The 25,854-nt window shown below is 44.2% G+C and overlaps 2 protein-coding genes across 3 annotated transcripts; one reads left to right on the top strand and one right to left on the bottom strand.

Annotated features, from left to right (window-relative positions):
• Window positions 1-1,983: 1,983 nt before the first annotated feature.
• LOC129833574 (myosin regulatory light chain 2, skeletal muscle-like) lies at window positions 1,984-6,095 on the top strand. Its single transcript, XM_055898265.1, has 7 exons — window positions 1,984-2,093; window positions 2,805-2,903; window positions 4,830-4,905; window positions 5,100-5,204; window positions 5,424-5,502; window positions 5,598-5,646; window positions 5,743-6,095. Exons 1-7 carry the CDS (start codon window positions 2,091-2,093, stop codon window positions 5,842-5,844), a joined length of 513 nt encoding a protein of 170 aa, XP_055754240.1. The 5' UTR covers window positions 1,984-2,090; the 3' UTR covers window positions 5,845-6,095.
• An 857-nt stretch (window positions 6,096-6,952) lies between these two features.
• LOC129833573 (TBC1 domain family member 10A-like) lies at window positions 6,953-24,849 on the bottom strand. Of its 2 annotated transcripts, none has more exons than XM_055898263.1 (10): window positions 24,399-24,849; window positions 22,011-23,180; window positions 13,031-13,130; window positions 12,828-12,935; window positions 12,140-12,246; window positions 11,901-12,015; window positions 11,713-11,778; window positions 11,449-11,638; window positions 11,197-11,351; window positions 6,953-11,023 (listed from the first exon to the last, which is right to left on the bottom strand). In XM_055898263.1, exons 2-10 carry the CDS (start codon window positions 23,159-23,161, stop codon window positions 10,139-10,141), a joined length of 2,877 nt encoding a protein of 958 aa, XP_055754238.1. In that variant the 5' UTR covers window positions 23,162-23,180; window positions 24,399-24,849; the 3' UTR covers window positions 6,953-10,138. The 2 variants fall into 2 exon arrangements, with proteins under 2 accessions (XP_055754238.1, XP_055754239.1); XM_055898264.1 differs by having other exon boundaries at window positions 22,020-23,180.
• Window positions 24,850-25,854: the final 1,005 nt, after the last annotated feature.

The raw sequence follows: 25,854 nt of genomic DNA, 5'->3' as shown, positions 1-25,854 counted from the left end.
GTGGGCCCATTTATTAGGGTTCCCAGGCCAAGGTCGTCGCCGTTCCTAGGAGGCCACAGAAGCGGACTAAGACTATGGTGGAGTGGGGTCCACGTCCAGCGCCAGAGCCGCCACCGCGGACAGATGCCCACCCAGACCTTCCCCTATAGGTTCAGGTTTTGCGCACCTTGGGGGGGGGGGGGGGGGGGGTACTGTCACGTTCTGACCTTAGTTCCTTTGTTTTGTCTTTTGTTTTAGTATGGTCAGGGCGTGAGTTGGGTGGGTTGTCTATGTTAGTTTTTCTATGATTTTCTATTTCTGTGTTTGGCCTGATATGGTTCTCAATTAGAGGCAGCTGTCAATCGTTGTCCCTGATTGGGAACCATATTTAGGTAGCCTGTTTTCTGTTGGGTTTTGTGGGTGGTTATTTTCAGTCTTTGTGTGTCTGCACCAGATATAACTGTTTCGGTTGTTTCTTTGTTGTTTTGTTATTCAGTGTTCAGTTTTGATGATTATTAAACATCATGAACACTTACCACGCTGCACCTTGGTCCTCACCTTCTTCCACTGATGACAGCCGTTACACCGATTGCTCATTAGCCGGGCAGCCAGCTCTAGGAAGAGTCTTGGTGGTTCCAAACTTCTTCCATTTAAGAATAAAGGAGGCCACTGTGTTCTTGGGGACCTTCATTGCTGCAGAATTTTGCAGTGCCTTGACTCAGTCCTGTCTCTGAGCTCTACGGACAGTTCCTTCAACCTCATGGCTTGGTTTTTACTCTGACATGCACTGTCAACTGTGGGAACTTATATAGACAGGTGTGTGGCTTTCCAAATCTTGTCCAATCAATTGAATTTACCACAGGTGGACTCCAATCAAGTTGTAGAAACATCTCAAGGATGATCAATGGAAACAGGATGCACCTGAGCTCAATTTTGAGTCTCATAGCAAAGGGTCTGAATACTTATAAGGGATTACATTTTTTTATTTTATACATTTGCTAAAATTTCAACAACAATTTTTTTCTTCTCTTTGGCATTATGGGGTATTGTGTGTAGATTGACTAGGGGAAAAAATGAATGTAATCCATTTTAGAATAAAGCTGTCATATATATATATACATATATATATAAATATTATTTGTTTTATTATTATTATTTAATGAAACATTGAATTTGGCCTTTTCCTATTAACTCAGATATATACCACTACAGGGGTATATATGGTCCTTAGCCGAATGGTCCTTGGTATAACCATCTTACAACAACTCCATATGTTAGACTAATAGAAACCCAGGCTCAGGCCCTTAGACTCTAGGGGGATTATGGGAGACCTCACTACCAACACCAATAAACATGGTCTAATAGACACTAACACTGTACCAGAGTGTTCCCAAAATATTGAAAATATTGATGCAGTGACAGTATTTTATGTAACAACATTACACATGCATGTTGAACAGTGCAGTTATGTGCAGTGCCATGCAAAATGTGAGAAGGCCGTTTCAATTGCCTGTGGAAATCGCTGGACATATGAATATAGAAAGTGTAGACAGAGAAATATATCTACCCATGCATGCGCATGCATAAAAATTTACATTTCAAGTCGCTGAGAGCACAACATGTGTTTATTTAAGCCTTTAATATTGTAATGGAAAAACTAAAGTCAATGATAGGTTGATGTGCCACACTGAAGGTTGATGGTGATGGAGACTATGGAGGGATGGGACGGTGCCAAGATGTGTCCAGCCAGCCAGCAGTCCATCAAGCCTTTTACGTCCTGAATGTCCATATTAGTCCACGTGGGACACTAAACGTATGGCCTGGTCCCTGTTGTATCGGGTTCCCTTCATTCCAAGACTCCTGGGTCTATTTCTGATCTCCTGTAAGGTGATAGCTTGTCCCTCATTCTGCCTGTCGCTTAACTTTTGCTTCAAACTCATCCCTCCCTCTCTCTCCCTCTCTCTGCCTCTACAAATCCAAACTTGAGGCTGTGGCTAAAGTTAGCACGGTCTACAGAGGTATATAAGCCCTCGAGGATAGGGGTTTAATGCGGCTTCACATCAGTCTCTTCTCTTGTTGACCATCCAAACCTCCATACATACCGTCTCGAGATGGTGAGTAACACCGGTCCTCACTTTCTGACTGCTTACCTGTCCACAACTCTGTGTGCTGTCGATGGGAACCTCCAGGAATTACACAGCATTTCCAGATTTTCTTGTTTTTCTATGTTAAGATTTTTTGCTAGATTTAAAAAGAAATTATGGAACAACTTTTTAAAACTCAACTGGACTTTTTTGGGTGGTGACATTTTTAGACATTTTGTGTAAAGCTGTTCCTGGATATACAACATCATTCACAGGATCTAAACATTTTGTTAACACTTTATTAACAACATTTATATAAAAGATGCTGTAAAAGGTTAGATACCTGAGGATAATTCATGTTTTAATACATCCACATTCAAAAACATCGTCCTCTGTCCTGAGCCAGAGAAAGATTGTTCCTGAACTGTTCTGAGAACATTTCAAGAGCTAGGTAGTAAGGGATGTTAAACTACATTGAAGACATAGTGGCAGGATTTAATGGTGGACCACACATATTCACCCCACATCACACTGATAGTCAGATCAAAGACTGTAACGCTAGATGGCGGACGGAACAGTGTACTGGACCTACACACAAGGACATCCACTCACCTGTCCCTGACCAGGAACAGCTTGACACTGAAGTCAAAGGTCACTAATTGGCCTCCTGAGGGCTACAGCTGCAGGATGAACAGACCTAGAAGGTCCCATTGTTAAGCAGTTGATGTGTTTGTCCTTCAGGCACCCAAGAAGGCCAAGAGGAGGGGAGCAGCAGCAGAGGGCGGTTCCTCCAACGTGTTCTCCATGTTTGAGCAGAGCCAGATCCAGGAGTACAAGGAGGTGAGGATTTCTTAACACACTATGCAACACCTCATCACTTTTACACCTTAAAATGTCAATGGGACAGATTTCCTTTCAACTCCCTATCTGGGCTGAGAGTGAGTGACTCTAGTCTGGCCACCAGTCAGTTTCATTGTAACCTAATTCTGCTGTAGAGTGGCTGAAATAATTGCTAACGCTGAAACAGACAGGCACAGCGGCTAAATTGATACTGTTATAATCATGAGTCAATCATGGTGTACTGTTTTTCCTTGTTTCATTAAAGGAGCGAACCCCAAATTAGATTTTGTGGGCTGGCCTCTGATTGGTAAATTCTCAGTGCAGTTGCTAATTTGTCTGTCCCCCCTCTCTCCCAACTTATTAAAGCAAAGAATGTCATGAGGAGAAGCTCTGAAGTTTCTGTAACCTTTTGAAGCTCTCCAGGCCTCCCTCTCGTCCTAGCCTTCAGCTGTCACTCAACCTCTCATCTTAAGTCCTCTGCTGCTGAGGGCTGCATGTTTAAGTATGGCAGGACAACTGGGCCCTGGCTGGCACTCTGCACACAGGAGAAGGGGAGGGCAGTGAGGGGGGCGGGGGTGACTGGGGGGGGTGGGGGGTGGACAGGGGGAGAACAGGTGGGGACAGAGTGGAACAGAAGGTGTGGAGGGGGGGGGGGGGCACCTTCTTGAGCTTCTGATAAGGTCTAGAGTTTGGAAGGCAGGTTAGTGTACCTGATTATGAGGAGAGGAAGGTTGGAGAGGTGAACGGTATGTAGATGAAAGACGGAGGGTAGAAAGTGGAAGGAGTGTAGGGAAGGATACTGTGTGTATGGAAGGATAGATAAGGTCAGGAAATAGGGATCTGGAAGTAGGTGGGAGATTGTATATGATAGTATGTGTTTTCAAAAGTGTCGTCAAGGGATATGGGCACAGACTTGACGGAGGGAATTCTTGCTGCTGTAAGTGATACAGACTTCTTAAGTGTCACTTGGGGAATGTCTGACATCATCATTGGGACAGTCTTAACACTTTGCAATGATGGGGGGAGTGTGTGTGCATGTGTGTGAGTCAGGAAGATGGATTACCAGCTGCTTTTTTAAGTTCAAGATCAACCATGGGGGTCCTCTTGGGTTTCATAGATGTAAGACAGGGGTGTCAAACTCATTCCACGGAGGGCCTAGTGTCTGCAGGTTTTTGGTTTTTCCTTTCAATAAAGCCCTAGACAACCAGGTGTGGGGAGTTCCTAACTAATTAGTGATGTTAATTCATCAATCAAGTACAAGGGAGGAGCGAAAACCCGCAGACACTCGGCCCCCCGTGGAATGAGTTTGACACCTGTGATGTAAGAGATGAGGTCCAGAGACAAGCTGGGACAGTGGAAGAAGGATTTAACAGGTGTAACTTAATGAGCTCTCCCTAAATTAACGTGTAAGAATTTCAATTTCTTCTGTTCTTTTTAGGTCTCGCCTAACAAGGGTTACATAGCATTGTGCCATAAATAGGCAGCACCTGGCACTTAAATGACCATAGTTGACAGAGGTGTCTCTAAATTGTATGGAGTGCACATGCTACCCACGTCCCACTACGCACAGGACTGAACCCCCCCTCCTCCATGTCCCACCACGCACAGGACTGAACCCCCCCTCCTCCATGTCCCACCACGCACAGGACTGAACTCCCCCCTCCATGTCCCACCACGCACAGGACTGAACCCCCCCTCCTCCATGTCCCTCTACACACAGGACTGAACCCCCCCTCCTCCACGTCCCACTACACACAGGACTGAACCCCCCCTCCTCCATGTCCCACCACGCACAGGACTGAACCCCCCCTCCTCCATGTCCCACTGGGGATGACAACTTGGCAGACTCTGGTGACTGGTGTTCATGTCATGTCAGACATTCTCTGTCTTCCTCACTTCTTCCCTCCCTCCTTCCCTCCTTCTCAGGCTTTCACAATCATTGACCAGAACAGAGACGGTATCATCAGCAAGGATGACTTGAGGGACGTGCTGGCCTCAATGGGTGAGCAAGGGTTACATTTAAGACCTTTTAAGATTCTGAGGACATTTTATGTGACTGACTTGTCTCTTAAAAGTGTGCCTTAGTATGTCCACAATGTCCAATATGTACTGTATATGTTTGTATGTGTTTGTGTGTGTGTCAGAGAGAGATAGATAATGGTCCTAGCTAACCTCCACTCCCTCCCTGCTCTATAGGCCAGTTGAATGTGAAGAATGAGGAGCTGGAAGCCATGGTCAAGGAGGCCAGCGGCCCCATCAACTTCACCGTCTTCCTCACCATGTTTGGAGAGAAGCTCAAGGGTGGGTCTATAACTCACTGTACTTGCTTGCTCTATTTATGTTTCACAATCTCCTCATTTATTGGTTTGACTCTGTTAGGCTCACTGTCTAACTTGTTATAACCAGGTTATAATCGCTTCAAAGTGTTAGTGGCTTTCTAAGTACACTCCCATATCTGATTACATTGCATGTGTCTTGCTGTCAGTGTAACATGCCTGACTGACGCTCTGTGTGTCTCAGGTGCTGATCCCGAGGATGTCATCGTTAGTGCTTTCAAGGTCCTGGACCCCGAGGCTACCGGTTTCATCAAGAAGGAATTGTGAGAATATTTTTACAGTTGTAGTAATGAGTGCACTCCATAACAGAATCCACAGCTTCATGAATGTTTCTGACTTTGTCTCACTCTCTCTCTAGCCTTCAAGAGCTCTTGACCACTCAGTGCGACAGGTTCTCTGCAGAGGAGGTGAATACATTTCTAATCATTCAGTTTGAATATCATCATGATCTCTCATTGTCCCTTGACTTGGCGAGTGGCTGACCCTTCTTTTCCTCCCCTCAGATGAAGAACCTGTGGGCTGCCTTCCCCCCAGATGTGGCCGGCAACGTAGACTACAAGCAAATCTGCTACGTCATCACACACGGAGAGGAGAAGGAGGAGTAATGAAACAGACTGAAGAAAAGAAAACAGCCTCCCTTGCCATTCTACCTTCCTGCTCCTCTCTTCTTCCTTCTATTCTCTCATACCTTCCTTCTCTTTGTGTACTCATGTGCTCTGTCTCTCACTCACACAAATTCTCTAAAAGACTCGTCTCTACTAAAGATATGTGTGTGAGAGCGGGTGCTCATGGGTTGTCTATGTTTGTTCGTGGGGATATGGGATTATTTTCAATAAAAATGATCTTTTAACATCTCCATCTCTTTCTCATCCGCTTTCTCTTCCCTTAACCCTCTTTTTCACATCTATCGTTGGTTGTTTCCCCAGTCTGTTAGAAGAAATGCACACAGCAAGTCGTATTCCACTACTGTCATATGGATGTGTAAACCCCAAGGTGAAATGGAGCACCAGTCTTTGCTTCAGCTGCAACAGCTCAGAGGTTAGACCTGGAAAGCCTTTCACTCCCCCTTATTTGAACCCTCAGGCGGGCAAATAAACCGAACAGAGGGATATCGTTCTATAAATATTGTAATGTTAACTCCTGTAGATAAGGTGGGGAAATAGGATATTCTAAGAAGGAATGAGGCTAGAGAAAAACATGGTCTCCTTAAAGTGACGGCTACGTTTTTCTCAAGTGAGAAAGGCTGCTAGAGAGAAGAGAAAGGACCCAAAGAAAACACTCGTCTTCACCTCCTTTACTTCTACCTCTGTTTTCTATAAGCTCCTTTGTTTTCTGCACCTGGACTAGCTTTAGTCTGCCAGAAACTCCTCTGTAACAAATAAAAAGGGACTAACTGTGAATAAAAGCTCTTATCTTTTGTACACTAGTGTCTCTGTTCATGAGTGGTCCTGGTAGAGTGGGATTGAGAAACAACAGGGCTGGTGTGGGTGTATTTCCTGTGCTGTGTGTATAGGGGGAAGAAATACAAACTGTCTGAGACACCAAAGTCTTATCTGCAGACTAGGTTCATTGGTACAGCAAAAATACACTTTTACTGCCCCCTGCTGGACCATAGACTGTCTGAAATATGAAGTTTTTCCAGAATGGAATAAAATGTTCATGCACAGCTCATTGGGAGAATGCGGGCTATATCAATATGAAACAAGAATGCAATACAGAGCAGGGTTCTTTAATATATTATTGGTTATTATTCATCACAACTGTCATTATCATTATTAATTAAATACATCATGTGTAGATTTTCTGCAGGTAAGGAATGCATTTTATTATCTAGGATTTTATTTTTCCACCAATAACAGTTCCATGTAAACTTAAAACAACAAAAAGACATACAGTTGGGGAGAAAGCAATGACAAAATAGAAAAAATTAAAAGCAACAACCTTTAAAAACATCTAATCAGTGGGACGCTCCCGATTAAAAGCAATCAAGCTCAAGGATTTCAGGACCAATGCAGAAATGCACTCAGGACCTAAGTGTCTCTGTTGACTCATCCTGGCTATTTCAGGAGTGAAAACTGATTCCAGATCAATTTGGGAGCAATGACAGGATGACTGTCATGACCTCTTGATGACTCAACACAGAATTGAGGACCTTAAGGGGCCTACCCAATTGGATGAAGCCACGGCCTGCTTGGAGAAATATTGCTCTATCCTGATTGGTTCTGTAGCATTCTCAGGGTTCTCCAACGTCTAATTATTGCCATGAACACTACTGATCTCAGCAGTGGCATTGCTGGCCGTCAGTGCTGCTGTTTGACAACATGCTTTGTGAACAGTAAGGTTTGCATAAACATGTTCAGGTCATCTTCGCTGACTCTACTCTGATCCAAGTGATTCTGAGAAGACTGGAAGCAACATGTGGAGGAAGAAGGGGGAAAGCAGAGGCTTAAAAAAAATAACATGAGTTGGGAAAAAAAGACAAGTAGTGAACACAAAGGACATTTTGGCTATGATTACACTAAAGACCCTCCTCTCCTACAAAAACAGTACAGAGAATCAGTGTTAAGAAAATCAACGATTTCCACCAAGGAATGGTGTTACAGTAACTAACCGGCACTATCCATCTAATGTACAGTATACATATGTTACATAACACTGTGTGTGAGTGGGTTAGGGAGTTATCAAAACATCATTATGGTGGTTGGTTACAACATACTGGCATGACAAAGACAACTTCAGATCTTCAATTACAACCCATGTCAGAGTTGACTAAACGCCTCCCAGTATCTTATACAGTACTTTATGACCTTCGGCTCACTCAAATTGTCATATCTGAAATATTCATGTGAATCTTAGTTGATGGTCATTCCCCTGTTCTTCAACCACTGTCAGGTTTAATACTGTAATAAGGTAAATGGAGAATTGTGGACCTAGCATTAACCATAGCTACCACAGTAAACTTGAAATATGAAATGACATAAATAGGATTTGTTATCTTAGAAGATGAGGACAAATGTGCAATAATGAAATCAAAACAGCAATACCAGTATCTAAAAAAAAAAAAAAAAAAATACTTAACATTATCCTCCTTAAACTGGGCTTCACATCGCCAGCCATCCTTCCAGTTAACCAGGTGTCCTTTACTCGCATAGAAAAATAGCAGTCAGATCCAAAATAAAGAAAAATACATATATAATATCTGATTAAATTAACCAACTTTGTACATAAATACATCAGAGCCCGAAGGTCAGAGTTCAGAGGTTAATGCTACATTGGCACGCCTGACCCGCCCAGCACCAAGTAGCTTCCTATGGGTCCTAAAGGCGCAGGAGTAAGAGGTGAAACTATCCCATAGAGATGGAAAGAGGCCTCATCATTGTATCCGTGCCATTATGGCATCTGTGACAGCTTCATTGAGGCAATCTCCATTTCAAAGTAGTCAATTTTCTTCTTCCCGATTGTCCGATCCCTCCTGATGACCTGGTTGCACTACTCCAACAGGGTCACCAGTAGGGATCGGTCAATGAAGTTGGAAGTCCCATCCAGTTGACTACATTCAAATGGCGGAAGCCCTCATGGCCCTGCTCGCGCTAAAACAGCCTTTTGGCCACTAGAGGCCTCTATCATTCTCTATGAACTATCCAGATGAGATTCAACAACCTATCTACCTACCAAACAGGAGTGGTCAACTTAAGTTTCTCAAATCACTCTAAATAGATCACATTCCAATGGGTTAATTTACTAAAAGCCTCACCCTTATTAATATTTGGCTAAATAAAATATATATTATTTAATTTACCACAAGCAAAAAAATAACAGATGGACATTTGGTCTGATGGGCAGATTGAGTTGTCATTGAATGCAGAAGGACTCTCCGTCGCTAAACTACCAGTATCTATCATCATCTCCCACTATAAACATACTCAAGAGAGACTTGAAAAGAAAAAAAATAATTGCATTCTAAAATTAAATCACTCCCTGTGTTGTTAGGGAGGTGCCATCCTGATCCATGCATGTCTGTCTGTCAAGGCTCAGAATGTCATGTTCATTTCTCCCTCTCCTTACAAACCCCTCCCTATCGCAGTGTACATCTCTCCATTTACCTGTTGGTATTATATTCCTCTGTTACTGGTCAGAGGACTAGAGATCAAGAGATGAGAGAAAGGGGGGAGAAAACAAGCAACTCAAAAAAGAGGAAGACAAAGACATGAGAGAAAGAACAGAGAAACTGGGTGGCAATATTGAACGGTAACAGTTCACTACGCTACTAAGGCACACTCACACAACACTACAATAAATAGGCCCTCCCAGACATCCAAATACCACAGTACTACCAGCAATCACAGGTTTTAGTGCCTGGGTTTGAGATATATTTCAATTGTTAACTTTTTTTCTGCAGGCATTCCAGTTGGACATCTGACCACAAACTGGACATGACAGGGCATTATGGGGAACGACTTAAGGATCCTACATGGATTTAGGATGTTCTATTTACATCCAATTGCACCCAATCTATAACTCCCACCTACTCTATGTCCAACGGCTTGTCTGTGCACCAGCTTTAGTCTGATAAAAACTAAATCAAATAAAAAACTAAATGAGAAAATGGTTGTGTGATCTTGGGAGATCCATTGTGAACCACACAGACAATTCTCCAGGTGCAAAAGGAAACGTGTCCCATCTTAATTATTCAAACTCATTGATGAAGAAAGCATGGGGCGCTAATAAAACCATGATCCAGATGTCTCCAAAATCATCCTGACTATATGTAGTCCTCAAGATGCACTGTACAGGAGGCCTTCTCCTTTTCTCTCTTTCGTTCCACTTCTGGGGGTCTTTTGTTTCCATGTCCTCTTTTTTTCCTTCCCTGTTTTCTTTCAGAAGGAATAACAGGATAAACTAGGCCGAATCTCTTGGTGCTGTGGCTCCATTCTTCTCTTCTGCCTCTCCTCCAGCTCTGTCCTTTTTCTTCCCCCCTTTCTCCTTTTTCTTCTCTTTCTCTGCCCGCTCCTTCTCCTTCTTCTGGCTCTCCTTGTCTGCTTTGTCCTTCTTCTTCTCCTTCTCTTTCCTCTTCTCCTCCTCCTTCTCTTTCTTCTTGTCTTCCTTGCTCTTCTTCTTCTTCCTGTCATCCTCTCCTCCTGTAGCTGCTCCTCCTCCTCTCCCTCCGTCTGGGAACGGGGGCAGAGGGGTGTTGTTAGCGGTGGGTGATGGGATGGTGGGTGTGATCTGCTCAGAGGTGATTTTGGGGGTGAGGGTGTTGGGTGGTGTATGGTGTACTGGGGCTGATGCACCAGGCTGGCTCTGTGCTGAGGTCTTGGATGGGCCAGAAGAGGGGCCTTGACCAGACCCAACCAAAGGACTCTGAGAGGCAGGCGCCCTAGCTACAGAGCCACTAGACATGGGTGGTTTGTGGGCGGGGCCTCTGGGTGGGCTTGAAGCTGCCGCTGAGGGGTTCTGTCGCTGCATGGCCTCCATCCCAGAGGCCCCAGAGAAGGAGCCCTTCTTCTGAGAGAGGAAGGGAGTTTTGGACTTGCGGAAGCCGGGGAGGGAGAGCAGGCTGGAGGAGGCCCTGAGGGGCCCTGGAGGGGGGATGGACCCCAGGAAGGAGAAGCTACCCCCGGAGCTGATGGCGGAGGCCCGACGCTTGTGCTCGTGGATGTCCCGTGTCCCGTGGAGCCTTCGGACAGGCTGGTGGGTCAGTTCGCCCCTGGACTCCCTCCACTTCCTTACCTGAATACTGCACTCCCTCTCAATCAGAGCCTCGGTCACCGCCAGGGACACCACCTACACACAGACAGAGACATACAGAGGAAGTCATCAAAACAGATCTAGACACAGACAGTGAAACGTCAGTTGACTCATTTGACTCGTGTCAATGAGTCAGAGTAGTAGTATGTTTAGAACACGTGTATGTGTGCGTGTATGTCTGTGTGTGTGTACACTGTTTACAGTCTCACCTCCTGCACCAATAGGTCCTCTTTGACAGACTCAGGTGGGATGTTCCTGAGGCGCTCCATGGTTTCGTACATGCCCTGGACCTCCCGCAGTTTATCCACAGAGCCAAGCATCTGTTTGAGCAGCACCAGGCCCACACGGAACACTATCTTCACTCCTAGAAAACAGCACAGTTAGACAATAGTTAGCCACAGCATCATGTGCACTGTGTGTGTGTGTGTGTGTGTGTGTGTGTGTGTGTGTGAGTGTCTTACCCTCACAGAAGAACATGTCCCACACACGTAGCACACAGGACCACGGCAGGGTGCGTGAGAAGACACACATGAACCACTCGGTCATGTAGAGAATGGGGTCTATCTTAAACTTCTTCAGGTGACGGTAGGCCATGGGACAGACACGACGTAGCAGAGAGAAGAAGATCTCTCCATCCAACTGGATTGCTTCCTAAAAGAATGAGGAGTCGTCTCAATGTACACCAAAGAAGAAGATACAGTGTGTGTGTTCGTTCATTTACTCACCAATCCAGCGCTATAATATCCAGGCAGGTACGTCTCACAGATCTGCACCAGACACCAGAAGGCATGCTGCAAGTTGAGAATAAACACATAATAAACACCTAGCCCCATCCCACTACTTCATCATTCTATAACATTGTTCCCATTCCCCTCCACAGTCCCCCTCCCTCTGTCCCCCAGCAGCCCCTCACCTCAGCAGGCATGTGCATGAGCAGGACAGCAGCCACCGGGGCCTGGGCCTGGCAGTATCCCTCTTCAGGTCTGTACACTGTGTAGGCTTTCAGTACCCGGTACAGATCCTGCTGCCTGGAGGCCACACCAGAAGAGATCAGACAGTTAGCACACAAAGTACATTTTTATTGTACATGTCAATGTGCTCTACATGGACTGAACAAATCCTATTATACGTCAGTACAGCACGGTCATTTACCCGTGTCCACCGCGAGCAGCAAACATCTCATGGAAGGGGAACTGTCTATGCAGGTCCTTCTCTATAATGTCCAACCATTTAGGGTCTCCCTGCTCCCTCTCCAACTCCTACAGAGATTAAGAGAGAAAGAAATGTTCAGAGCATTTCTAATTGAGCAACTTTAAAGCAACGTATCTAGTTGGAGCAGCATAATATGGAACAGGACTGAGTATAACTAGGCCTTTAACAAAGCATGTCTGTGTCATAGTGAAAGCAGAGAAAAGGAAGGAAAAGGGTTTATCTGATATGATCTGTCCAGACACCCAGGTCTGTGAAGGTAGACCCAGCCAGGCTGGATTACTGCCCAGGATAAGAGGCTTAGAGCTGGGGAGGTCTCTGCGCCCCCTAATAAACACCCCTGGAGATCTAACGAGCCACAACTCCTCCCCATCACATTAACTTCTGTTCCAGTTAGTCTGTCTACCTAGAGGTCACTGAACGTCTGTACTCAAATACGTTCTTTGATTACAATGACATTTTGACTACAATGACCCTAAATAGAGGCTGTAGGAATGATGGCCTCGGATTTGAATGGGTGAAGAGTACATAGTGAAACGCTTGTCTTTGAGTGTCTGCTTCACAATAGACATGTTTTGCATAGTGGAAGTGTGAGTATGAAGACAGAAAGGGTGTGGGTTAGCAGCAGTACCTCAAATTTGCCGGGGTTGGAGTCCAGGAGCTCCTTGCTGTTGGAGAGCAGCTGCCAGGCTTTAGCCCTGAGAGAAGAGGGGATCCCCTTCCTACAGCGCAACTTCACCTAGAACACACACATACACTTATGTTATACACACATACAATGTATGTAATAGATACACAATCTCATACCATACATAGACAGTTGTAGCTATGTACCTTTTGGAAGCGTCTTGAGACCCATTTGTCCCAATTGTTGAACATGTCCAGCCATTTCAGCTCTCTCTGCCGTGCTACATCAACTCTGATGTCCTTATCACTGTAACACATGGAGAAAGAGATAACATAAACACCAAGACACACATGCATGTCAACCACACTGGGCAGTAAGAAAGTGTATTTATTGCTTTCCAGGGATTTTCTGCCATTGAAATCCTTGGGCGGGGCACCTAATTATTGTTTTTATATATAATTGAAATACACTGCTCAAAAAAATAAAGGGAACACTTAAACAACACAATGTAACTCCAAGTCAATCACACTTCTGTGAAATCAAACTGTCCACTTAGGAAGCAACACTGATTGACAATAAATTGCACATGCTGTTGTGCAAATGGAATAGACAAAAGGTGGAAATTATAGGCAATTAGCAAGACACCCCCAATAAAGGAGTGATTCTGCAGGTGGTGACCACAGACCACTTCTCAGTTCCTATGCTTCCTGGCTGATGTTTTGGTCACTTTTGAATGCTGGCGGTGCTTTCACTCTAGTGGTTGCATGAGACGGAGTCTACAACCCACACAAGTGGCTCAGGTTGTGCAGCTCATCCAGGATGGCACATCAATGCGAGCTGTGGCAAGAAGGTTTGCTGTGTCTGTCAGCGTAGTGTCCAGAGCATGGAGGCGCTACCAGGAGACAGGCCAGTACATCAGGAGACGTGGAGGAGGCCATAGGAGGGGAACACCCCAGCAGCAGGACCGCTACCTCCGCCTTTGTGCAAGGAGGAGCAGGAGGAGCACTGCCAGAGCCCTGCAAAATGACCTCCAGCAGGCCACAAATGTGCATGTGTCTGCTCAAACGGTCAGAAACAGACTCCGTGAGGGTGGTATGAGGGCCCGACGTCCACAGGTGGGGGTTGTGCTTACAGCCCAACACCGTGCAGGACGTTTGGCATTTGCCAGAGAACACCAAGATTGGCAAATTCGCCACTGGCGCCCTGTGCTCTTCACAGATGAAAGCAGGTTCACACTGAGCACGTGACAGAGTCTGGAGACGCCGTGGAGAACCTTCTGCTGCCTGCAACATCCTCCAGCATGACCGGTTTGGCGGTGGGTCAGTCATGGTGTGGGGTGGCATTTCTTTGGGGGGCCGCACAGCCCTCCATGTGCTCGCCAGAGGTAGCCGGACTGCCATTAGGTACCGAGATGAGATCCTCAGACCCCTTGTGAGACCATATGCTGGTGCGGTTGGCCCTGGGTTCCTCCTAATGCAAGACAATGCTAGACCTCATGTGGCTGGAGTGTGTCAGCAGTTCCTGCAAGAGGAAGGTATTGATGCTATGGACTGGCCCGCCCCTTCCCCAGACCTGAATCCAATTGAGCACATCTGGGACATCATGTCTCGCTCCATCCACCAACGTCACACCACAGACTGTCCAGGAGTTGGCGGATGCTTTAGTCCAGGTCTGGGAGGAGATCCCTCAGGAGACCATCCGCCACCTCATCAGGAGCATGCCCAGGCGTTGTAGGGAGGTCATACAGGCAGGTGGAGGCCACACACACACTACTGAGCCTCATTTTGACTTGTTTTAAGAACATTACATCAAAGTTGGATCAGCCTGTAGTGTGGTTTTCCACTTTAATTTTGAGTGTGACTTCAAATCCAGACCTCCATGGGTTGATAAATTTGATTTCCATTGATAATTTGTGTGTGATTTTGTTGTCAGCACATTCAACTATGTAAAGAAAAAAGTATTTAATAATAATATTTCATTCATTCAGATCTAGGATGTGTTATTTTAGTGTTCCCTTTATTTTTTTGAGCAGTGTATATTTTCAGGATGGATAAACGCTTCCACTGTCAACGTAAACAATTTAAACCAGATCGGATTACTGAGACTGACAATGTTTGTCCTCCATTGGGCAGCACTTACACTGGTGCTAAGTGTCTGGATGATTCCTTTCCTCTGGATGAGGAGAGCGTGTGGAGAGCACAGCAGAATGATGCCGCCATCATGGCTATCCACAAGAGTCTGTCTGAAGAAGACTCGAAGAGTCGCTTCAATTAGAAGTTCAGGATAAAGTGTATCGGAAAAACTTTGAGGAGATGGAACACATAGCACCCATTACCACGTCTTCATCCCCTCTACATTAACTGACCAGATGATCCAAGCTTATCATGCCAACCCCATGAGCGGCCATCTTGGAGTTTACAAGACCTACCGGAGATTACAGGAGGTGGCTTACGGGTTGACACCAAGAAGTTTGTACAGCAGTGGGAAGTCTGCCAGAAATACAAACCAGACATGCCTGAAAACTGCAGCAGACATGGTGAACCATGCCAATGAAGTGCTGGGAATTTACCTCATGGGACCTTTTCCTCCCAACCGGGAAGGAATTTTTATTGGTGGTAGTGGACTACCACACACACACACTGGTTGGAGTTGTTTCCCCTCCGCAAAGCCACTGCATCCGCTATTGCTCTAATTCTGCGAAGGGGGGTCTTAACCAGATTCGGGATTCCAGACCAAATTCTCTCTGACTGAGGTCCGCAGTTCATATCAGGAATCTACAAAGAGCTCAGTACCTACTGGGGTGTAGCTGGCAAGCTGACAATGGCCTACCATCCTCAGACCAACCTGATAGAGAGGGTAAACCGCACCTTGAAGGAGATGATTGCTTCATTCGAGGGTGGGGGGGGGGGGTGGGGGGTCAGCACACAAGGTGGGATCAGCATCTTCCTGAGTTTCGCTTTGCACTGAAATCCGCAGGCCAGTAGATTTCTGGGCTCACTCCCGCCGAACTCCACTTGGGAAGACCACTAAAAGGTCAGATGGACAGGGTCTTGCAAAGTTCCAACGTTTCACCTGACTGCCCCGCATTTGATGCAGTCCAGCATCACCACACCTTGCCAGCCAGAGTGGAGGCCAGCAGAATCAAAGCCAAACAACGACTGCAGACTTTCTTTTTATCCTAGATGCTCCTTGAGATGTTCAGTGTCGTTGGACTATTAGTTCGCTGCCATTCATATTTGGTTTGACATTTTAGTTATTGTTGTTTGAACTGTATTGATTTTGTGTGGGACCATTTACATTTGGCCAAGAAGATTTTGGGACATTTTAAGGCCTTCTTTGTATTGTATATGAACACACACTCCACACACCCATTCACACCGCCCCCCTCTGAGGTAATGCAGAATATTGCAAATCTAATGTTGATGACTGGGTTCTTTCTTGTCAATTGTTTCTATGAAGTTACCGTTAAATTGCTCTGCCATTATTATTGGTTAGGTTACCCCTGTGCTGTCACATGTGTTTTATATGGTGTCTTATCTTTTCTCTCCACTGGCTATCTGGCAAACAGGCTACACTCTAGGCAGTCTTCTGCTAATGTGTGTGGGTGGGTCTGGTAGAGGTACTTTATCCTACTCTTTTCCTTTCAGCAGGGTTAATACCTGCCTGGTGCCCGAAACAAAATCTTTATCTTTACTAGAGGTCGACCGATTACTCGGAATGGCCGATTAATTAGGGCCGATTTCAAGTTTTCATTACAAATCGGTATTTTTGGACACCGATCACGGCCGATTACATTGCACTCCACGAGGAGACTGCGTGGCAGGCTGACTACCTGTTATGCGAGTGCAGCAAGGAGCCAAGGTAAGGTGCTAGCTAGCATTAAACGCATCTTATAAAAAACAATCAATCTTAACATAATCACTAGTTAACCTCTACTTCATCACCCTCCCGGATCCGGGATCCTCATCAAAAAAGCTGACTAGCATAGCCTAGTGGGATAGGGATATCATATAATATAATTTTCATGAAATCACAAGTCCAATACAGCAAATGAAAGATAAACATCTTGTGAATCCAGCCATCATTTCTGATTTTTAAAATATTTTACAGCAAAAACACAATATGTATTTCTATTAGCTAACCACAATAGCCAAACACACAACCGCATATTTTCACCATGTTTCCACCACATAGGTAGGTTTCACAAAACCGACAAAATAGAGATAAAATGTATCACTAACCTTGAACAACTTCATCAGATGACAGTCTTATAACATGTTATACAATACATTTATGTTTTGTTCGAAAATGTGCATATTTGAGGTATAAAATCATAGTTTTACATTGCAGCCACCATCAAAAAAAGCACCAAAGCAGCCAGAATAATTACAGAGAGCAACGTGAAATACATAAATACTCATCATAAAACATTTATGAAAAATACATGGTGTACAGCAAATGAAAGATAAACGTCTTGTGAATCCAGCCAATATTTCCGATTTTTTAAGTGTTTTACAGCGAAAACACAATATAGAATTATAATAGCTTACCACAATAGCCAAACACACAACGGCATTTATTCACCGCAAAGGTAGCTTCCGCAAAAACCAGCAATAGATATAAAATGAATCACTAACCTTTGGACAACTTCATCAGATGACAGTCTTATAACATCATGTTATACAATACATTTATGTTTTGTTCGAAAATGTGCATATTTAGAGCTGCAAATCGTGGTTATACATTGTGAATACGTAGCAACATTTCCCCAGAATGTCCGGAGATATTTTGGACACTCACCTAATCTGACCAAAGAACTCATCATAAACTTTACATAAAAATACTTGTTGTATGGCAAATGAAAGATACACTGGTTCTTAATGCAACCGCTGTGTTAGATTTTAAAAAATAACTTTACCACAACATACAGCTTGGGTTATTGTGAGACAGCGCTCACCAACACGGCGGAGAATAGGCGTCAACATATTACACAGAAATACGAAATAACATCATAAATGTTCTTACTTTTGCTGAGCTTCCATCAGAATGTTGTACAAGGAGTCCTATTTCCAGAATAAATCGTTGTTTGGTTTTATAATGTCCATTTCTTCTGTCGAATTCGCACCACAATGCTAGCCAAGGTTGCTAACATTCCCATCCTCTCTTGGCGCAAAGAACGGAAAACTCCAAAGTCCCAATAAACGTTGAATAAACTGATAAAACTCGGTTGAAAAAACTACTTTATGATGATTTATCATATGTATCAAATCAAATCAGAGCCGGAGATATTCGCCATGTATACCGAACGCTTTCAGAAGACAATGTCGAGCTCCCCCGCGCGCCGTCGAAGACAAAGAAAATACCGGACCTGTCACTCCAAAAGCTCTTATTTCAGCCTCAGATCAAGCTAGACACTCCATTCAACCTTCCACTGCCTGTTGACATCTAGTGGAAGGCGTATGAAGTGCATACATATCGATAAATAAAAGCCAGTTGAATAGGCAGGCCCTGAAACAGAGCCTCGTTTTCAGATTTTTCACTTCCTGTATGGAAGTTTGCTGCCAAATGAGTTCTGTTTTACTCACAGATATAATTCAAACAGTTTTAGAAACTTGAGAGTGTTTTCTATCCAATAGTAATAATAATATGCATATTGTATGATCTAGAACAGAGGACGAGGCCGTTTAATTTGGGCACGATTTTTTTCAAAGTGAAAACAGCGCCCCCCTATTGACAAGAAGTTTTAACTACACATGGTTGATGATATTACTAGTTCATCTAGCTTGTCCTGCGTTGCATACAATCGATGCGGTGCCTGTTAATTTATCATTGAATCATAGCCTACTTTGCCAAACGGGTGATTTAACAAGCGCATTCGCTAAAAAAGCACCGTCGTTGCACCAATGTGTACCTAACCATAAACAACTCCTTTCTTAAAATCAATACACAAGTATATATTTTTAAACCTGCATATTTAGTTAATATTGCCTGCTAACATGAATTTATTTTAACTAGGGAAATTATGTCACTTCTCTTGTGTTCTGTGCAACAGAGTCAGGCTATATGCAGCAGTTTGGGCCACCTGGCTCGTTGCGAACTGTGTGAAGACTATTCCTAACAAAGACAGCCAACTTCGCCAAACGGGGATGATATAACAAAAGTGCATTTGCGAAAAAAGCACAATCGTTGCACGAATGTACCTAACCATAAACATCAATGCCTTTCTTAAAATCAATACACAGAAGTATATTTTATTAAACCTGCATATTTAAGTTAAGAAATCCAGGTTAGCAGGCAATATTAAATTAGGGAAATTGTGTCACTTCTCCTGCGTTAATTGCACGCAGAGTCAGGGTATAGCAACAGTTTGGGCCGCCTGGCTCGTTGCGAACTAATTTGACAGAATTTTACGTAATTATGACATAACATTGAAGGTTGTGCAAAGTAACAGGAATATTTAGACTTCCGGTTCCGTATTTCACTGAAAGAATAAACGTTTTGTTTTCGAAATTATAGTTTCCGGATTTGACCATATTTTTTAAAACTTTATTTATCCATTATTTTACCACGTAAGTTGACTGAGAACACGTTCTCATTTACAGCAACGACCTGGGGAATAGTTACAGGCGAGAGGGGGGTGAATGAGCCAATTGTAAACTGGGGATTATTAGGTGACCGTGATGGGTTGAGGGCCAGATTGGGAATTTAGTATTAATGACCTAAGGCTCGTATTTGTGTGTGATATGTTATAATTAAGTACATGATTTGATAGAGCAGTCTGGCTGAGCGGTGGTAGGCAGCAGCAGGCTTGTAAGCATTCATTCAAAAAGCACTTTTGTTCGTTTGCCAGCAGCTCTTCGCTGTGCTTCAAGCATTGAGCTGTTTAAGACTTAAAGCCTATCAACTCCCGAGATTAGGCTGGTGTAACCGATGTGAAATGGCTAGCTAGTTAGCGGTGGGCGCGCTAATAGCGTTTCAAATCGGTGACGTCACTCGCTCTGAGACCTTGAAGTAGTTGTCCCCCTTGCTCTGCAAGAGCCGATGCTTTTGTGGAGCGATGGGGAACGATGCTTCGTGGGTAACTTTTGTGATGTGTTCCTGGTTCGAGCCCAGGTAGGGGTGAGGAGAGGGATGGAAGCTATACTGTTACACTGGCAAGGAACTTCTGAGCAAGGAACATGGCACATATTGCATTTTTACTTTCTTCTCCAACACTTTGTTTTTGCATTATTTAAACCAAATTGAACATGTTTGATTATTCATTTGAGGCGAAATTGATTTTATTGACGTATTATATTAAGTTAAATTCAGTATTGTTGTAATTGTCATTATTAAAATTAAATACATTGTAAAAATTTGGCCGAGTAATCGGTATCGGCTTTTTTTTGTGCTCTAATAATCGATATCGGCGTTGAAAAATCATAATCGGTCGACCTCTAATCTTTACCCCGCTCTAACAATACCGCTACAAAGTACGTAGAAAAGATAATGGACCTATATATATATATTTTTTTTTTAAATAATAGAATCTTTGAGAACTAAAATCATCAAAATAAAAGCTAAAACAATTAATTGAACAGTATTAACTTTGTTATTATGTTTGAACAAAAGAACACAGCATTAGACATGGCAAAATGCATAGAATTGCAGGTAATTCACCTTAAACTGAAAAAATGTTCTCGGCTCCAAGGCAGAATATGTAGAAACGCAGGAAATTAGCAACATTTTCTCTCAGTTCCATGGCAGAATATGTAGAATTGCATGAAAGTAGATTTAAAACAGCAAAAATGTCTCTCAGTGCCATGGAGAAGTTTGGAGAATTGCAGGAAATTGTCTTAAATTATAAAGAATTGGGGGCCTCTAAAATTCAGCCCCACTGATGGGCTGACTGCGACCCCTGCCATGCCCACCACTTAAGCACGTTTTTTAATCCAGAAGAAAAACCTGTTATCTAAATATGGATATCCTAAGATTGGATGCAGCCACAGGGTCATGTTCATTCAGTAGATTCCAAACAGGAGCAATAGTTGTTTTAAATGGAAGCTGTGCGACCTGATCTTCTTTAAAAGGAATACCGTACTCATCTACAGATTTATAACATACTTCATATTATATGCTCATTTACAATATTTCTGTCCTACACTACTCTCTCACACACAGACACCCTTTGATAACGACACTGAAGGGGAACAGGTTTAATCAATAGCAAACTAAATCAATAAAACAGAAAACAGAAGAGGAAGTGCACTTAGAGAGACTGTCCGAGGGGAGGGGCAAGATACGTTCTCCAGAAAGAGAGGGAAATGAGTGGCTGGGCGAGGCACAGTCAGTACATATTGTGTCACAAAAGCGCTCTCAGCACTATCTATCTGAGTCACACAAAGGAGAGATGAAGGACAGACCGATAAGTTTAGAGTGGATATAGGGAAGACTGGACAGAAAGGGTGGGGAGGGAGAGATCACTTAGGGCAAGCTGGGTGACTCAGAGAAGATGTCCAAGACGGTTGATTGTCAAAGACTCCAGCCACCCAAGTCATAGAGTTCTCTCTGCTACCGCACGGCAGGCGGTACCGGAGCACCAAGTCTGGGACCAAAAGCTCCGTAACAGCTTCTACCCCCAAGCCATAAGACTGCTGAACAGTTAATCAAATGGCTACCCGGAGTATTTGCATTGACCCCCTTTTTTTTAATGATACGTTTTTGCACTGACTCTCTTGCACAGACTCTATGTACACTCACACATACTACACTGACATTCCAACACACACACATTGACACTACACATACACATATCCCTTCACATTATGCTTCTGCTACTCTCTGTTTAGATCTATGCATAGTCACTTTACCCCTACCTACATATTACCTCAAACCCCTGCACATTGACTCGGTACCCTTTGTATATAACCTCATTATTGTTATTTTATTGTGTTACTATTTTTCCTTTAGTTTATTTAGCAAATGTTTTACTTTTTACTCTGCACTGTTGGTTAAGGACTAGTAAGTAAGCCTTTTACGGTAAGGTCTACTACACCTGTTGTAGTCGGCACATGTGACAAATATACTTTTCTTTAAGAGAGAAAAAAAAAAACAGTGTAATTGCCCACCTACAGTCAGAGTGAAGACACAATAGATTAGTATTTGACACGGGTGTGTGCATAGCGTGAGGGTGTGTTTTTGTTTTACCATGCCCACCTGCCCTCGCTGTACTGGGTCCCGCCGAGGAAGCCATATTTGTCAGTGCGTCTGACAGCCAGGCCGTTGATCTCTGAGTCTGACCCGATAGAGCTTCCATCCTCCCCCAGGCCAGACAGAGACTCCAGGGTCCCTGACATCATGCTGGCTGACTCAAGGTAGCTGAGGGTGTCTGGGGCTGGAACTCTGGGGTAGGGCAGGGAGAGGGAGACAGGTTCCTGGATCACTGGAGGGCTGGGGTGCCCTGCTCTGGAGGGGGTGTTGGGTATTTCTGCCCTTCTGGGAGATTGGCTTGAGGTCTCAGGTATGGGAGACAGGCTGGGGGTGTCCAGTTTGGGATGGGGGTGAGGGTTTTGGCTTTCTTTTGGTGGCTGAGGATTTTGTGCTTCAGGGGCTGCAGCTGCTGCTGTTTGGGTGGAGCCTGGAGGAGGGGGAGTGTGAGTGGGGGCAGGAGGAGGAGGAGAATGCACCATAGACTGAGGCTGAGCATAATCAGTAGCAGGATTAGTGTTCACAGTGACATGAACACTGGGGTAGAGATTAGGGGTGAGATTAAGACAAGAGGAGGGGCTGGTAGTCTGCTGTGTTACCCCCTGTACCTCTTGCTCACTGTGGGCCTGTGTAGGGCACTCTGAGGGGGCATTTAACAGCTCCTTGCCCCCTGGGTTACTCAGTTCCTGCTTTACAGCCAACACTGGGCTGGCCCCTGCCTCCATGTCTGTCTCCTTCACTCCCTCCCTCTGCCGCAATGCTACATCTACAGGTGGGATGGCAGGAGTCTCTAGGGCTATTACAGGTACGGGGGCAGGTCTCTCTGGGGGTATTAGAGGTGGGGGCACTGGAGTCTCTGGAGTTAACGCTGATGAGACGCGTTTGGGGGGACTCGGTGGAGGTCCTCTCCCCCCTCTCTTGGGAGACTTGGGAGAAGGAGGGTGAGAAGGAAACGTCTCTCCTGGTACAGTTAATGTCAGAGAAGCTTTGTCACCGTACAGAGAGGACTTGGGGACGGGGTACTCCTTAGGGGGCTCTGGGGTGGTGCTGCTGGGAGGAGGGGGGGCAGTAGAGGGTATGGGGAAGGAGGGGGCAGCATGTGTGTCACCTATAGCTGGAGGTGAGGGGATTAGGGCGGAGATTTCAGCCATGGCGCCTCCTTATTTTCTCCTTGACAGATGGAAAGAAGACAGAAAGGTTTCATGAGAAACCAAAGTTAACAGAACTCTTAATCATGATTACATGGAAACAACCTCTCCACATTTCCATAGTGTATTCGAGTAAATTATGTTAGACTGATGATAATAAATAATACTGAGGCCATCAGTCCCTGCCCCACTCTTTTCAGACAAGTTTTTCACAACAACAAAAAAGTCCTTGCTGACACAATGATAAATGAAGAAGTTGGCTGTATATTTCAAAATCATGGACATTATTTGAGATATAGGCTAATGCCCAAAGCTTTATTGTCAGAATTGCAGTTTTGAATAGTGGGGAAGATTCTAATAACAGACAATGAAAATCAGATAAAAATAAACAGTTCCCTATATCTGAAAGAGGACATTGGACATGCATTACACACCTTCCTCCTACTCTATGTCTTCCATTTGATATTTAGTTAGTGGACATGGATTTTGATTTTTCAAATTATTGCCCATTGGGGTATTTTCAACAAGCACCATCTCTACAATAAAGTAACAATACAGTAATAGGTAGAATTATGCATGTCTATCTGAGGTTTTACTTAATGTTGTTCAATATGATGATTTGACCTGTGTTATTTACTTCACCAGAACCCACCTCTCCATTTCTGCCCAATTTCTATCCAGTGTCATCGAACACTGAAAATCCACGGACAATCTACAGAGCTAGATGTTGACAATGACATGTCTACAATTCAAATACATTGTAGAATACATTCATTCAAAAGACTGCCTGGCCCTAACGATCAACTCAGGTGTGGCCACAAACACTATCACGTGCATGCACTAACAAGCACAACAGTCAGACAAAATTACCGTCGCTAGCAACCACCGATACAGTAACTTATTTCTTCTACCAAGATTACGGACAACATTATATTTATATTCCGCTTATCTAAGCAGGTTGGTTTGCTAACTCGCGACAGCTAACACGCTAACTAACTAATTACTATAGCTACCTAAAAACGAACGATTGTGTTTTCATATCCTCTCGAGGCCTCATTCAAAGCGACACAACTTCCCGATTCAACCACAGGAAAATTATATTGTTGCCTAACAGGCATCTTAGTTTTCTAGTTAATTAATGGTCCACTCCCTTCCCTGTCGCCGGGGCCCTGCCTGACCATTGGGTCCACGGCCTTGCCCACCCGCTTCCCTCGCTATAAACTCGCTCGTGTAAACTTACCCACGGCCCGCGTGTCTACGTGATCCGTCCGCCTGGACGCCCAGGACAGGGGGTTTGTCCGCGGGCCCCCCACAGCTCCAGTCCGCTAAGCTCCTCCGTTCAATGAAAGCACGACAATGAGAAGCTGGACTGTCCAGGCAACAAAAGGCAAATAAATAGATAACGACTGAGCAGGTTAGGAGGCGCAGTGTCCCCCAAAACTAGCTAGCTAGTTAGCCTAGCTTGCTGGCTAATGATGTTAGGCGGGTGTTGTTAACCTAGCTGTCTGTTTGGGTTACTCTCTGACATAACTGCAGAGAGTTTAAATCTTACAAATGTATATAATTTAACGACCAAATGGTATTCCTTTCTCCCAAACTGTCCTTCACAATCAGTGTGGTCGTGCTGCTGCTAGACATTTAGCACAAATCGCCTGCATTTCCTACTGCTGACAGCCACGTGCGCGCTCCTGTTAGTGCGATCGGGCACTCACACGTATAGGCATAATCGGGACTATCTGTCAACACGAGTGCAGAACATGGAAAAGCAAATAATAATATCAGGTTAAACTAAAACTAAGTACATAGTATTTGTCTCAAATAATCTTTCATTTTCAAATATGTTGTTGAATCTGTATATGCACCATTTGGTTGAACCAAACTATCCTCAGTTTTTTCACGGTAGCATACATTTGCCGGATTGTCGCTGTCTCTCAGTACTCTGCTTCCCTCTGCTGTTGGTATAAGGCCATTACTTTTTATAAGGCCATTTTTTTTTTACCTACTTCCCTACGATTTAACAGCAGGTAGCACAAGACTTTGAGACCAGTAGGTGGCATAAGATATTAACACGTTGTTAAACATACTCAGTCGAGTAGCAGCAGTGTAAAAACAATGGGGGGGGGGGGGGATTTTATAAATTGTTCAATGGGGGGGGGGGCATTTTATAAATTGTTCAGCAGTCTTATGGCTCAGCAGTCTTTTGGTACCCTTTCCCAGATCTGTGCATCGACACAATCCTGTCTCGGACAATTCCTTCGACCTCATGACTTGGTTTTTGTTCTGACATGCACTGTGAATTGTGGGACCTTATATTGACAGGTGTGTGCCTTTCCAAACCATGGCCAATCAATAGAATTTACCCCAGGTGGACTCCAATCAAGTTGTAGAACCATCTCAAGGATGATCATTGGAAATAGGATGCACCGTAGCTCAATTTCGAGTCTCACACAAAAGGTTTGAATACTTATGTAAATAAGGTATTTTTAATTTTTAATAAATGTGCACAATATTCAAAAAATCGGATTTTGCTTTGCCATTATGGGGTATTGTGTGTAGATTGATGAGGGGGGAAGTATTTAATCAATTTTAGAATAAGGCTGTAACGTAACAAAATGTGGAAAAAGGGAAAGGATCTGAATACTTTCCAGATGCACTGTACATTTGACAGTAGTACCATGTACAACAGAGGAGGCTGG

Source organism: Salvelinus fontinalis, chromosome 34, assembly GCF_029448725.1.
Source record: "Salvelinus fontinalis isolate EN_2023a chromosome 34, ASM2944872v1, whole genome shotgun sequence".
In the NCBI taxonomy this organism is placed as follows: Eukaryota; Metazoa; Chordata; class Actinopteri; order Salmoniformes; family Salmonidae; genus Salvelinus; species Salvelinus fontinalis.
Note: the sequence above shows the minus strand (reverse complement) of the source record. Positions and strands in the feature narration are given on the sequence as shown.